This window comes from Cetorhinus maximus, chromosome 1 (genome assembly GCF_964194155.1).
Source record: "Cetorhinus maximus chromosome 1, sCetMax3.hap1.1, whole genome shotgun sequence".
Lineage (NCBI taxonomy): Eukaryota > Metazoa > Chordata > Chondrichthyes > Lamniformes > Cetorhinidae > Cetorhinus > Cetorhinus maximus.
Genome location: NC_135879.1, coordinates 236,161,147 through 236,177,291, shown reverse-complemented (window position 1 = coordinate 236,177,291; position 16,145 = coordinate 236,161,147). Strand labels below are relative to the sequence as shown.

At 45.0% G+C, this 16,145-nt stretch overlaps 1 protein-coding gene across 1 annotated transcript in view; it reads right to left on the bottom strand.

Moving 5' to 3' along the window:
- LOC144688041 (dedicator of cytokinesis protein 2-like) overlaps positions 1-15,798 on the bottom strand; it is a 1,154,257-nt gene extending 1,138,459 nt beyond the window's left edge. The window contains exon 1 of the mRNA XM_078554696.1: positions 15,654-15,798. Within this exon, the coding sequence (XP_078410822.1) occupies positions 15,654-15,696 (43 nt within the window). The 5' untranslated portion in view covers positions 15,697-15,798. The remainder of the gene's footprint in view (positions 1-15,653) is intronic.
- Between the last annotated feature and the right edge of the window lie 347 nt (positions 15,799-16,145).

Below are 16,145 nucleotides of genomic sequence, written 5' to 3'. Positions count from 1 at the left end.
GTAATGGTGGTGAAAATTACTTTCAGAAGTGAATTAGATAAATACTTAAAGGGGAAAAACGTGCAGGGGAAAGAGCAGGCCGAGTGGGACTGATCGGAGTAGCTCTAACACAGATGCAGCACAGGCACAATGGGCTGAATGGCTTCATTCTGTGCTGTATGACTTTTATGTATCGGTGACAGAGGCGCTGGTACTCAAGACAGATCTGGCCAATCACCATCCGTGGATAGTGGGAAATACGCAGAAAGATGGAGGGGAAGTTTAGCTACAGAAGGAGCTCATGAGTTAGAGACCAACTCCACCGGAGCATTTACAAAGGAGACTGACTTTAAAAACAGAACAAAACATTTTGAAATCCAACTGTGCAATACTAGAGAACAGCGTGCTGTATGAGGTAACTTTGCCAGCTCTTTAACCAAGGTGTTCCTCTCACTAACCACAATTTAATACCAGGTTAAAATTCTGCAGTGATCATCACATAAGTTGGAGGATAAGAACAGGAACGTTCCACCGTATGACGCACCATGTATTATACTAATGCTAAGGCTGAGTTGTGCGTAAAGTGGTGTGTCCCTTTCAGACCACAAAAATCTAGGGCAGGAATTTGCCTTTTGGGTCAGGACCCTGATGTCAGAGTAAAATAGGGGTGACAACCATGCATTATGTGGTGGAACAGTGATTTTCCCCAAACTGACCAATTAGTGATCAGAGTCTGGGATCATAGTCCAATTAATGCCATTAGGAGCCCTTCCAGCTCAGAAAGAGAGAAAGCCTGCAGTTACAAAATGGGCTAATATTGCGGAGGAGATTCCCCTCCACAGGGTCAGCTTGCAGTCTCACCTGAGACCAGGCAGGTGTGCAGGAAGGGTCTAAGAGTCTGCCTGGAGCACTGGGCCTGGTCTGCTACTACATTTGGCCTTTGGCAATCAGCCTTTAGGCATCCACAGTTGGGAACCCGCCACTTGCTGATAGCTGGCCCTTCAGCCACCTTCAAATGTCCATCCAATTTCCTTTTGAAATCACTGATTGTTTCCGCATCCAGCACCCTTATGGGCCTGCCCATAGGGTTGACCAACAACAGGCAAACCATCGTCACAGAAGACAGAAGACTGCGAGAGATTTATCCCTCAACCAGTAACACTAAAGCAGATTATCTGGGCATTTATCTCATTATTGTTTGTGCAGCCTTACTGTGTTTTTCTTTTATTTTGATCCATTCACAGGATGTGGGCATCACTGGCATTTATTACCTATCCCTAGTTGCGCTTGGGAAGGCGGCGGTGAGCTGCCTTCTTGAACCGCTGCAGTCCCTATGGTGCAGGTACACCCACCAGTGCTGTTAGTGGGGGGGGAGTTCCAGGATTTTGACCCAAAACGTGCAACTTTCTTTTCTCACATTTCGAACATTATAATGGTGACTCAGGGTGGAATTTTCTGTGCCCGCTGGCGTCGGCCATCATGGCGGGCGAGAGCGGACAATATAGCGGGAAGGCCAAAAATCAGTTTCATGACGTTGTGAAACCAGTTTGCATTCGTCAAGTTAAAAGTGACCATGAATCATTGAATCGTCAAATCATAATGTATAGAAGAGGCTATGTAGCCCATCGTTCCTGTGCCAGTCCTTTGAAAGAGCTATTCAATTAGCCACACCAGCCCCTGCTCTTTCTATATAGCCCTGCAAATTTTTCCTTTACTGGTATTTATCCAATTCCCTTTTGAAAGTTACTATTGAATCTGCTTCCACCACCCTTTCAGGCAGTGCATTCCAGATCATAACAACTCGCTCTCCTCATCTCCCACATTCCCAGTTTTTTTTAATCAATGACTTTAAAGATATCTGTGTGTTTGAATAAATAACCGTTTCTTGTTTCTATACATGTATTATCATTAAGTTGTGTTTAAGGAGATCTCATCTTCTTCATTACCTCCTGAAGCCACACTTTAAATGGTAGGTCGATAAATGGTTTAAATCGATAAAAATATAGCTTGTGGTTTGTAGTTATATTTATGAAACTGAGAACCCATTAATATAGTAAGCACTAAGCAAAACTGTGACATCCAGTAGGAATCTGAACCTTCAAAAAATTAAGACGAAGCAACTTCACCCATACCTATTCTTATCACTGAACACATCTACCTATTTTAGCTCATTGCATATTTCCTCCCATCCATCTTCCCATCTCTTTATCCTGTTCATTTGCTCCCTCATAATTTTGTACACTTTCATGAATTAGGCCCAGATCGTCTGCTCCGCCTGTCAATGGCAGGCCACGTTTCCCGCCACCACATGTTGGGAACTTCATTCTAATACATCTGCATATCATTATAAGCCCTGCTCGCCAGAATCATCCTCCCATCTGGATCATCCGGGTGCACACTGACATGTTTCACAACTGAACACAAACAACATGCGCCTGGCGAGCTGCTCTTCACTCGGGGTTCGGAGGTTTGTTTGCCTACCTTGCTTCGGGCAGCACTCGCAGTCATCAGCGCCAGGCTTCACAGGCAGCAACACCTCACTTTCAGGGGTCTCACGGACAGGTCTCTACCTACCAGACCAGCCGTAAGATGGGGGTGGCTTTTCAACGGCTGCAGGACTAGGGCTGTGCTGGGGAAGGGGGAGAAGTGACCTCAGACAAGGGAAGAGGCTGCAGGGTGAGGGCTGTACTGGGGAAGTGGGGTATCCCTGGGTGTGGGGGGGGGCACATGTTGATCTGTGCAAATGGCCTCAAGATGGTGAGGGCTGAGAAGGCAGTCTCCAGAGGCGATGAGGCCAGATGGAGATGCGAGGGTGTGTGTGAGAGAGTGAGTGGTGATGTCCCTTGAGTTGGCAGTGAGTGAGATGCCACTGAATGTGTGATAGGCTTGTGAGTGGGTGAGTTTAGAGTGACGAGACGGTTGCCTTACCCTGGCGGCATGGATGAGATCATCCACCCTTCTTCTGCACTGGATGGCCAACCTCTTCTATGCAGCATTGGCATTGACCACCACTGTCACTGCCTCGCAAGCTGGAGTGGTGAGGTTGCTGGACCTACTGTGGCCAGAGCGGGGGTGAAAGACATCACGGCAGGTTTCCAAGAGGCATTCCAGTGAGGGGTCACTGAACCTTTCTTGGCTTTCAGGGCCATGTCTCCAATGGAGCAGTCCTGGGCTGTAAGCATTGAGAACCGTGTGGGCAGCTGCAGTTTAGATATGGCGCCTAGAGTGAAGAAATGGTGAGGTAACAGCGTGGCGGGCGATTCAGAGACCGCTCGCCAGCGAGACAGAGTGTTTCCTGTGGCTGCATAGTTAATGAGGTTGGAAGTGGATGATACGGCGTGAAAAGCTGCCATTGCGGCCGGCAGGTAAAACGTTCTATTTTGTGCCCGCTACCGCACTTAGTGCAAATCTGGGACAATTCTGCCCTCAATTTCAAAAGCACTTCATTGACAATAAAGTGCTTTGGAATAACCCAAGGTTGTGAAATATAAGAGCCCATTTTTTCCTTTCTGCTCCATTCAGTTAAATCTAAACTATGCATCTTTGCCTCCCTGATTTGGGCCTGTGTTCCCTAATTCAAGTCTTTGTGATAATCGATGCTTTATTTCAGAATTGCAGTATTCATGTTTTTCTCTGCTCATCTCTATTTAGCCCTAACCCATTCACGGTTTTATGAACATCGGGGAAATGTTAAGGGTGAGATTTACAAGAGAAATTTATACAAGTTGAAAGCCGTGTAACTGTGCTGAGTTTGGTCTTCAAACAGGGACATTTTAAAAACACGACTGAGCCTCACATTAAACAAGTTTGAGTTGAGAGCTGTAAAGCCTTCTCTGTGTAAGAGTGACACTTTGGTTTGTGGCTATGTGTAAAAATATTGATCTCAAGCTCCCGGAGGCCTGCGTGCAACCTGTTGTCCCATGTTCCATTGAAGACGCAATTTCAGGTCACTAATGTGTGACCAGGTAAGTCAGAATGCACTGAGGGTATAGCTCTCTCACTCTTCTCCAATTGCCCCCACTTTTACTCAGCCATAGAGACCAGGAGGCCTCGGTTTTGATCTCTGGTGGTTATGTCAGTTTTGTCCATTTCTGAAACAGTAACAACTGAAGTATGACCCTATCCTGCACCAGAAAGAGGGAAAGAAAAATCAAGCCAGGATCTCACCCAATGTCCTGTCTCGTGAGCCCTGCTGAAAAGTGTGTGTGGGTGGAGGATGGGGGCTCATTTTTGATGGATCCTTGGACACTCACTGTCTAGACACTGATAATGAATGACTGTTTCTGGCATTGTACTCTATCAATGCCTCAAGAATGTGCCTTCACCTCACAAAGGAACATCTCCACCACCTGCTTCCCAATGCAAACACCTAACAAGCTATCAGTCTTGGCTCAGTAGATAGCGCTCTAACCTTTACATCAGAAGGTTGTGGCTTCAAGCCCCATTTCAGGATTTTGGCAAATAAATAGCTTAACACTTGCCTCTCCTGACTCCTCCACTGTTGCTAAATCATCAGACTGCTTGTCTAACATCCAGTGCTGGATGAGCAGAAATTCCCTCCAATTAAACATTGGGAAATTTTCAGTTCCTGCCCCAAACTCCTGAGCCGCCGGCTCCATCCCTTTCCCTGGAAATTGCCAATGATTAATCCAGTCTGTTTGCAACCTTGGTGTCACATTTGATCCTGAGATGAGCTTCTGACCACACATCCACAACATCATTTACATCGCCTAGTCCCATCTCTGTAACCACGTCTTAGTTCATCTGCTGCTGAAACCCTCATCCATGCCTCCATTACCTCCAGACTTGAACCTTCCAACACACTCCTGGCTGGTCTCCCACATTCTACCCTCCATAAACTTGAGGCCATCCACAACTCTGTTGCCTGTGTCTTAACTCACAGCAAGTCCTGTTTCCCTGCCATCCCTGTGTTCGCTGATCCACATTTTCTTCTGGTCAAGCAATGTCTTGATTTAAAATTTCCCATCCTTGTTTTTAAATCCCTCCCTATCTCTGTAATCTCCTCCAACCCCACCACCTTCTGAGATATCCGCACTCATGTACAACTGGCCTCTCAAACATCTCTAATTTTAATTGCTTCACCATTGGTGGCAGTACCTTCAGTTGCCTCAGCCCCAAGCTATCCCTAAACCTCTCCACCTCACTTTTTTCCTTTAGGACCCTTCTTAAAACTTATCTCTTTGACCAAGATCTCCATCACTTAACCTAATATCTCCTTACGTGGCTCAGTGTCATAGTTTGACTTGTAATGCTCCTGTGGAGCGCCTTTGGATGTTTCATTACTTTAAAGTCGTGTTAAATATAAATTGTTGTTTCTTATTGTGGAATACTGTGAGGGAGTGCAACACCGTCAGAGATGCCATCTTTTAGATGAGATGTTAGCTTGAGGTGCCGTTTGCCCTCTCGAGTGGATAAACACCTCATGGCTCATTCAACGTAAAGCAGGGAGTTCTCCAATATTTATCCCTCGACCAACATCACGAACAAAAGCAGTTCTTGGGAGCTTGCTGTGCGCTAATGAGATGTTTAATTTTTATACTTTGCGACAGTGACTATGTTTCAAAAGCACTTGATTGGCTGCGATGCACTTTGGGATGTCCACCGTGATGGTTTCTTAACTGACACTGTCAGCCTATTTCCAGCTTTTCTTTAAGGATTAGCATCCTCGAGGAACTGACCTGAGGCTGTCACTGCCCTCAGTTCATGGGAAGCCAAAAGAGGTAGAAGACTTCTTCCATCAGTTAGTGTTGAATTCAAACCCAGACCACCAGACTGCAAAGGCCATATGACTACCCTGTCCCCTATCACATGATTTACGAAGCTTTGCCACTACTTTGTATCTCTTATTTTATAAAAATGTCATTAAAATATCCATTATTGAATATTATCAAATATATCGATATGTATACCATTTGTCAAGAGATGGCAGGAAGGGGGCAGAGGGTTGGCTGGGGGAGGGCGCTTGAGGCACAGTGAGGGAGAGGGTTGGCAATTCCAACAACAGGAACATCAGCTTACATTTATGTAGCACATTTACTTTCATAAAATGTTGCAGAACACTTAACAGGAGAATAAACAAACCAAAATTGGCACAATGCCAAAGAAGGGTCCATTGGGGCAAGTGGCCAAATTCCTGGAAGTTAGGATTTAAGCAGCATCTTAAACGAGGGACAGGAGACAGAGAGGTAAAAAGATTTGGGGAGGGAATTCCAGAGCCTAGGGCCTAGACAGTGGGATGAAGAAAGTGGGGATGAACAAGGGGAACACTCAGGAACAATTTGGAGGAACACAGAGACCTCAGGGGGTTGTAGGACTGGGGATGGTTACAGAGATGTGGAGGCAGCGAGACCATGGAAGGCTTTGAATTTTGACATGGAGACGTTTGTGGCCTGAGGGCCAATGTGGGTGACAAGCACAGAGGTGACGGGTGAACTGAACTTGATGCAAGTTAAGATACAGCCAGCAGAGTTTTGATAAGCTGAAGCTGATGGAGGCGGTGGAAGTGTGGGTGGGGGAAGAGGGTGGGGGAGGGGTGGTTGGTTCTAAGTGATAAGATGGCAGTCCAGCCAAGGAGGGCATTAAAATAATCAAGTCTGGAGTAACAAAAGCATGGACGAAGCTTTCAAAAGCAGATGGACTGAGGCAGTGGGAGAGACATTTATATTATGGAGGTATCTTCCAACAGTACTACAGAGTATTCTCCTGTCCGACACAGGCTCCTCTTCTGTAGCAGGCATTCATAAATTGCGATGGCAATAATTTAACTATATATCCTTATCAGGTTAAAACTTCGCAAAATATCTCGCACAATGGATTACATTTTGAAATACAGTGACCTATGTAGCATAGAAAAAAATCATCAAAAGACTGCAATTAGGACAAATAACCAGTTTCTCTGTGTTTATAGATGCTGTTAGCTGAGGGAGGAATATTGACCTTGGCACAGAGAGAGAGCTTATCGCTCTTCCTCACATGGTGCTGTGCGATCTTTGACCTTCATTGGTAACCATTGGGAGAAGGATATGGCTTGAATGTTGCATCCAAAGCACAGTTATCTCCAGTAATACCACTGTCTCTCAATTACTAGATTGAAAAGCCACGTTATTATGTTTTATTTGGAACTTGAGCCAACAGCCTCCTGACCCCAAGATGAATAGTTTTATTAACAAAGTTGGGCTGACACAGAGGAGCACAGCAGTTAACAGTGGCAGATTCTTACATAAACAGCAAGAAATACATGTTCCACAGGGTTATTGTTGCAAAGGTTTTAAGCCATGATGTTCAGTCTAGCTTCTTCTTCAAACAGTGTGAGACGTTCTGAAAGTCTGCCCATGCATGTGAAACAAGATACTTTACTGACAGGCGCATCGGAACTAATAACAGAAAAAGGGAGATTTCTTTGAGACACCATAAGTTGCTTTAGAATTTTATATCTACTGTTTTATATATATATATGTAAAATAATATATATATATACACATAGATAGATACAATAGATATATGCTATGGCTCAATAGGTAACACTGTTACCTCTGAGTCAGAAGGTTATGAGTTTAAGTCTCTAGGTTTGAATGCACAATAAGGTCTGACACTCAATGAGAAGGCACTGCACTGTTAGAAGTTCCATATTTTGGTTGAACCATCAAACCAAGTGCCTGCCTACACTTTCAGGAGGGTGTAAAAGATCCTACGGCACTATGTGGAAGAAGATGTTCCTCAGGTTTCCTGCCAACATCTATCCCTCAACCATCATCAGTAAAACAGATTATATGGTCATTACCTCATTGGTGTTTGTGGGAGCTTGCTGTGCACAAATTGGCAGCTATGTTTCCTACGTTACGACAGTGACCAGGCTTAAGAGGTTATTTTCAATATTCATTTTCATTTTTAAATTTTTATTTTTTCACTTTTTAATTTTTATTTTTTATCCACTTATTTTTATTTATTTTCATTTTTATTCATTGTTTTATTCCCAACTTTTATCCTATTTTCAATCTTTTTTCCCGCCACCATCCCCACCACCCTCCCCACACCCCACCCTCACTACGGCCATCTGTCACTTGTTCATGTTGTTCTTTCCAGAGTGCTTACCCTTGTCCTGCTATTATCACATTCTGCTTTCTGACCTTAATGTCACCATCAGCACCTCCTTTAGCTAGTACCGCTACCATTAACACCTCTTTGTCCTTTTGTCCATGACGTCTCTAGCAATCTCTCCTTTGCCCCCACCTATCGCTGGCCTTCTATCCAGCTTCACTTACTCCACACCCCTTAAAGAGTATAAATTTCATCACATTTTTACTTCTCTTTAGCTCTGAAGAAGAGTCATACGGACTTGAAACATTAACTCTTTTTTTTCTCCATAGATGCTGTTAGACCTGCTGAGTTTTTTCCAGCATTTTCTGTTTTTGTTAAGAAGTACTCCATTGGTTGTGAAGTGCTTTGCAACAATGTCACAAAAAGGGCTATATAAATGCAAGCTCACTCTTTATGCCATGAATATGTTGTGACGCCTTGTTTGTGAGTTAAATATCGATGGTGTTCAAAAGCTTCTCCTACCTTTAATGAGCATTGACTGATAAATATTGGTGGCAAACAGCTGCTATTATGTTCAATTAAGACATTTATTGTTGCATTTTAAGCTGGATTTTTGGTTTCAAGGAGATTCATGCAGTGAGTCTGTCTCAGCCTATTTCTATCATTCACTGTCAGCTTTCAAGAATTGAAGGCTCTAATGTATTAACCATCATTTGCAGTGAATTTCCAGGATTCAAAACAAGTGAAATAGCTTGAAGAAATCCTTTATTTGGTTGAAGATTCATGAACTTCCATTTAAGGGGACAAGGTCTTTAAAGTTTCTCACACTAACTGCATCAAAACATATTAGCACAACATGAAAGAGCGAAAGAATTACAACCACATGACATCCTTGTAACAAATATTATGTCTGTACTCTGACATTCTCCCAGAAATCAATTAAGGCCATTGTTACAATAACATACATGTCTTCTGAAATGTTAACACATTAATTATTTCAAATAGTTGTTTGCTGGTACAGAACTTAAGTATTTTTGAAAAAAGAGACATGCTGTTGAAGATTTTTATCTTACACTCATCAGGACAGTTCGCAAGAATAACAGATGTAAAGGCAGCAATAATTAATACTGCATGAGAGTGCTGATTGGTTGCCAAGTGGACTCAGATTGGTAGAGGTGTTGCCATGGAGAATGCACCAGGGAACAGCTAACTGCAAAGCTTTTGTTCAAATTCAAACCAGGCAGGTTAAATCTGATTGGTCAAGGCATTGCCATGGGGAATGAACCATGGATTGGCTGTCCCCCAAGCTGTGCAAAAACTCAAAAAATAGTGTTCAACAATAGATGCGATTCTGTGATTAGATAACACTTGCTAAACAATCTTGATTGTACTAAGAATTACACTGAAAACCAGTTTAATATAATCATTCGGCTTACAGTGTGTCTCACTTACACATGCTAGAAGCTAAATATGTTCACATACATGGCCCTGTCCTTTGCAGATAGAAAGAGCATGTCCACTCATTGCACCTTTTCCAACTAAACAAAAGCTTGGGGAACAGTCAACTCCCCCACTAATCAGTGTTCATTTGCCAACCAATTAGCACTCTCTTCTCATGCAGTATAAATTGTTGTTCCCTTTACTATTGGTATTCTTGCAAACTGTCCTGATGAGTGCAAGACAAAAGGCTTCAACAGCATGTCTCCAGATCCAGGGGGCAGTGATGGCATAGTGGTATTGTCACTGGACGAGTTTTCCATAAGACCCAGGGTAATGCACTGGGGACCTGGGTTTGAATCCTACCAAGGCAGATGGTGAAATTTGAATTCAATAAAAATCTGGAACTAAAGTCAGGCAATGGCCATGGAACCATTGCCAATTGTTGTACAAACCCATCTGGTTCACTAATGCCCTTTAGGGATGCAAATCTGCCATCCTTACCATGTGACTGGGGGGGGTGGTAGGATTAGTAAGTTTGCAGATGACACAAAGATTGGCCGGGTGGTTAGTAGTGAGGTTGAGTGTCTTGGGCTACAGGAAGATGTAGATGGGATGGTCAAATGGGCAGATAAGTGGCAAATGGAATTTAACCCTGAAAAGTGTGAGGTGATACACTTTGGGAGGGGTAATTTGACAAGGAAGTAATCAATGAACAGCATGACACTAGGAAGTTCTGAGGAACAAAGGGACCTTGGTGTGTGTGTCCATAGATCTCTGAAGGCAGAGGGCATGTTAGTGGGGTGGTGAAAAAGGCATATGGGACACTTGCCTTTATCAATTGAGGCATAGATTACAAAAGTAGGAAGGTCATGTTGGATTTGTATAGACCATAGCTAGAGTACTGTGTGCAGTTCTGGTCGCCACATTATAGGAAGGATGTGATTGCACTGGAGGGGGTGCAGAGGAGATTTACCAGGATGTTGCCTGGGATGAAACATTTAAGTTCTGAAGAGAGGTTGGATAGGCTTGGGTTGTTTTCGTTGGAGCAGAGAAGACTGAGGGGTGACCTGATCGAGGTGTACAAGATTATGAGGGGCATGGACAGGGTGGATAGGGAGCAGCTGTTCCCCTTAGTTGAAGGGTCAGTCACAAGGGGACATAAGTTCAAGGTGAGGGGCAGGAGGTTTAGGGGGGATGTGAGGAAAAACTTTTTTACCCAGAGGGTGGTGACAGTTTGGAATGCGCTGCCTGGGAGGGTGGTGGAGGCAGGTTGCCTCACATCCTTTAAAAAGTACCTGAATGAGCACTTGGCACGTCATAGCATTCAGGCTATGGGCCAAGTGCTGGTAAATGGGATTAGGTAGGTAGGTCAGGTGTTTCTCACGTGTCGGTGCAAATTTAATGGGCCGAAGGGCCTCTTCTGCACTGTGTGATTCTGTGATTCTGTGACTCCAAACCCACAGCAATGTGGTTGGCTCTTAAATGCCCTCTGAACAAGGGCAATTAGGGATGGGCAATAAATGCTGGCCTAGCTAGTGACACCATGGATGAATTTTAAAAAAATGGCGCTTAATCGAGACAACTGGATTGCGAAACAGAAGCCCTGGCAAGTATGGTATTGGAGCACTAATTCTATCTCCAACAAGCAGAATCTAACCGTCTCTCCTTGAGGTCAATGCGTTACCATCGCTGAATACCCCAACATCAACATCCTGGGGCTGCCATTGATCAGAAACTGAACTGGACTAGCCATATAAATATTGTGGCTACAAGAGCAGGACAGAGGCTGGGAATTCTGCAGAGAGTAATTCACCTCCTGACTCCCCAAAGTCTGTCCACCGTCGACAAGGCACAAGAAGTGCCTCAAATTACTCTCCATTTGTCCAGATGAGTGCAACTCCCACATCCAATTCAATTCACTCCATGTGATATCAAGAAACAGCGGATATACTGCAAAGGCTATGGGCCCTGACAATATTCTGGCAATAGTACTGAAGACTTGTGCTCCAGAACTTGCCGCACCCTGGGCCAAGCTGTTCCAGTACTGGCATCTACCCGACTATGTGGAAAATTTCCCAGGTATGTCCTGTACACAAAAAGAAGGACAAATCCAACCCGGCCAATTACCGCCCCATCAGTCTACTCTCAATCATCAGTAAAGTAATGGAAAGGGTCATCAACAGCACTATCAAGCGGCACTTGCTTAGAAATAACCTGCTCCATGATGCCCAGTTTGGGCTCCGCCAGCTCCTGACTGCTTTACAGCCTTGGTTTAAGCATGGGGAAGAACTCTCCCATCGGCGGGTGGGGGCGGGGCCCGCTCGCCGACATGTAAAATGACGCGCAGTGACGTCGGGTGGGCGTCCCGACGTCACCGCGTGTCATTTAGATTGTCAGGTTGGCGTGAATACAGCCACGTCAGCTGCGCGCCCGCTGAACTTTCAAATGCCTATTAAGGCCGTTAACAAAGTAACTAAAGCTGTTAAGAATGCTGTCAGTCCAACCTTAAGGTTGACGGGAAGGCAAAGAGCCCAGGCGGCCTTCGCATTTTTCATGAAACCTCATCCACGGGCGGGATGAGGTTTCATGAAGGGCTCATTAATTAAATGAAATTTTTTGAAAAAGTTAATGGACATGTCTCAGCTCATGTGACAGTTTCACATGAGGGGGACATGCCCTTAAAATTTTTTTTGACCTTTATTACATTTTTCAAGACATAAACTAATCTCCCTGAGGCCCTGACTCAGGGAATCCCCCCTACTCCTCCGCCTCCCCGCCTGCACAGGAAGCGCTCGGGGCTTCCGGGTGCACATCACACTGGGCAGGCCTTAATTGGCCCACCCACGTAAAATGGTGGCGCGCACCCGATCGGGTTCGTGCTCGCTCCTGCCCACCCCCGCGCAACCCCCCCAGTAGGGGGATAATTCAGCCCATGGTCAAAATAGCTGAACTCCCGAGGTGAGGTGAGAGTGACTGCCCTTGACAGTATCAAGGCTGTATTTGACAGAGTATTGCATCAAGGAGCCCTCGCAAAATTGGAGTAATTGGAAATCAGGGGGAAAGCTCTCTGCTCATTGGAGTCATACCTAGCAAACCTACAAAGGAAGATGGTTGAGACTGTTGGAGATCAGCTCCAGGACATCACTGCAGGAGTTCCTCAGGGTAGTGTCCTTGGCCCAATCATATTCGGCTGCTTCATCAATGACCTTCCTTCCATCATAAGGTCAGAAGTGGGGATGTTCGCTGATGATTGCACACTGTTCAGCACTATTTGCGACTCCTTAGATACTGAAGCAGTCCATGTCCAAATGCAGCAAGACCTGGGTAATATCCAGGCTTGGGCTGACAAATGGCAGGTAACATTCACGCCACACAAGTGTCAGGCAATGACCATCTCCAACAAGAGAAAATTTAACCATTGCCCCTTGATGTTCAATGGCATTATCATCACTGAACCCCCCACTATTAACATCCTGGGGGTTACCATTGAGCAGAAACTGAACTGGACTGGCCATATAAATACTGTGGCTACAAGAGCAGGTCAGCGGCTAGGAATCATGTGACGAGTAACTCACCACCTAACTCCCCAAAGCCTGTCCACCATCTACAAGGCACAGGTCAGGAGTGTGATGGAATACTTCCCACTTGCCTGGATGAGTGCAGCTCCCACAACACTCAAGAAGCTGGACACTGTCCAGAACAAAGCAGCCCATTTGATTGGCACTACATCCACAAACATTCACTCCCTCCACCACCAACACACAATAGCAGCAGTGTGTACCATCTACAAGATGCACTGCAGGAATTCATCAAGGCTCCTTCAGCAGCACCTTCCAAACCCACGACCACTACCACCTAGAAGGACAAGGGCAGCAGACAGATGGAAACACCACCACCTGGAGGTTTCCCTCCAAGTCCCGGACCATGCTGGATTGGAAATATATCGCCATTCCTTCACTGTCGCTGGGTCAAAATCCTGGAACTCCCTTCCTAACAGCACTGTGGATGTACCTGCACCACATGGACTGCAACGGTTCAAGAGGGTAGCTCACCACCACCTCCTCAAGGGCAACTAGGGATGGGCAATAAATGCTGGCCCAGCCAGCGAAGCCCACATCCCATGAATGAATAAAAAACACACTCAGGAAGTTCGACACCATGCAAGACAACTTCATTTCACTAGCGCCCCATTCACCACATTAAATATTTACTCCCTGCATCACTGACACACAGTGGCAGTAGTGTGTACCACCTACAAGATGCATTGCGGCAACTCACCAAGGCTCCTTCAAAAGCACCTTCCAAACCCACAACCTCCACTACCCGGAAGTACAAGGGCACCAGATGCATGGGAACACCACCACCTGCAAATTCCCCTCCAAGCCACACACCATCCTGACTTGGAAATATACCACCATTCCTTCACTGTCACTGGAACAAAATCCTGGAACTCCCAACCTAACAGACCTGTGGGTGTACCTACACCACACGGACTGCAGCAATTCAAAAAGGCGGCTCACCATCACCTTCTCAAAGGCAATTAGGGATGGACAATAAATGCTGACTTTTCCAGCAAGCTGCACATCCCATGAATCGTTGTGAGAAAAGGCAGCGGACAGCGATTTAGCTCACCACTGGCCTGTTTCCACCGAGGTAAAATTATGGTAGGCTGGACAGGGAGTGCCACAAAGCTGTTCAACTTTAGGTTTCACACCAGGGCTGGGGGCAGGGATCACAATCAGAAACGGGCTGATTTCCCCTGACCCTCCTCCCTGCTCTCCCTCCCTTCAGTTGACTTGGTATAGGCCAAGAATTGAACCTTCCTGTTTTGCATGGTCTATTGCAACACCAGACAGTGCATTCATCCAGCGGGGTAACTGAAAGACACATTCCCATTCGAAATAAAGCAATTGGCTCATGAAGGGGAATTTGCAACCATCCCGTAGACTCTCCCCACAATGTAGAAACAATATATAATAATTGTAATAGCTAATCAGATAATCCCAAAAATTCTGCACCAACCCTGTGCTATTTATAGGGACAACTGGGTGGAGTTTGTATTTTATGCGCTCCATCCAATTGAAGCAGCTCGTGAAACAACGAAGGGGACCTCAAAATTATAAGTAGAACGTTATGAAGCCTTATCAACTTAAAAACATCCTGGCCACTGATCTAATTCAGGCAGCCAGTGGAAAGCTCCGACTCACACAATACAACGTGCAGCTAATCAAGACAGAGCAAGAACATAAAATTCTCACAAACTTTCAAGCCATTGCCAAAAGCTGCTGATAAGTTGTACTAAACTTTGTAAAGCGACCTCTTCTCATCCTCTCTCTCTCTCTCTCTCTTCTCTCCCTCTCTGGTCAGTTTTTAATTTCAAATTACTCATTTTTCTAGACTCAAGTCTCCCTGTCTCTTCACACTTGGCTCAAAAGAGAATGAAGGGGTTTTTCGATGAGTCAGGTGCCTGACGGGCACCACTTTTAAGAGCCTCTGCAATTTAGTCAAGTGTTTCTGTTTGTCTGACTTAAGAGTGCACCATCTCTCTCTCTCTCTCTCTCTCACTGTGCGGAGGCATAGCCCACTTAGCTACACCAAGTGTCAAAGCTCAGGGATTCCCAAACACGTGTTAGATTTTAACCAGCTAAAGCTGCACACCTTGGCAGCACACTGGTAACAATCCTGCGCTGCCCAATGTGTCATCTGCATTTTTTTACACCCGAGGCCCTTCCTTAATGTGGACTGCAGTTTATTAAAGAGACCGTTTCAGCGTGAATGACATGGTCATAGTTAGAAGCTGCAATTTGCGCAGTCACAACTGCAGGTGACTAATCCTGCCACAGGGTAAATTGGAGAATGTCTTCCTTATTGGAGCTCACACTACATTGAATGGACTACTTTACTTCCACTGCACTGATCGAGGGAACCATTGTACATTGCTGCACCATTTGTAATTCTTACACCCGGAATATTGGTTTTCTTTTGCAATTGCATTACTTATTTTAAACCACATCCTGTTCTCGTTATCCGTTCTTTTGTGAGTGTGTCTATTCAGCTGGCCAGGAAATAACTGTTGCTGTACTCCTCTATATGTTACAAGTATCACTGAATCCTACGGATCAGGCTTTCCCGAGGCTACAATTTAAAATGCACACAAACAGTTCATCAGGACTCACCAACTCCATATTTGGCATCCACTGCATGAGTCCAGGAAGGCATGTCTTGTGTGTGTTTAAGGAAAACAAAAAAAAAAATCCCTCAAAAGTTTCTTAAGACTGTCCGCTCCCAAAACTCCGTTCAGTGCAAGAGCCAAGATACAAGCCAATCACATGCTTAACCTACGTCACACATTACCCGAGACAGCAAGGAAGCAATTTCTAGCTGAGAATTGATAGGTTAACACGTGAACCTAAGGTTTTAGGGTTCTTTGTGCTTCAATTCTCTAAGTCACTCTGCAATTCACATTAAATGTTAGTTACATGTTTCCTCTGTAACTTTTTTTTTTCCATTCGCAGCCAGCCATACTCATCTGGCAGGTTAACCCTTGCATGTCTCCTCTCAGCTAAAACATCTACAAGCACAGAAAATTGATTGAACCAAGGACCACAAGAATATTGCAATGGCCAAAACCTGGCGTCAAACATACGGTTAACCCTTTCAACATCTTA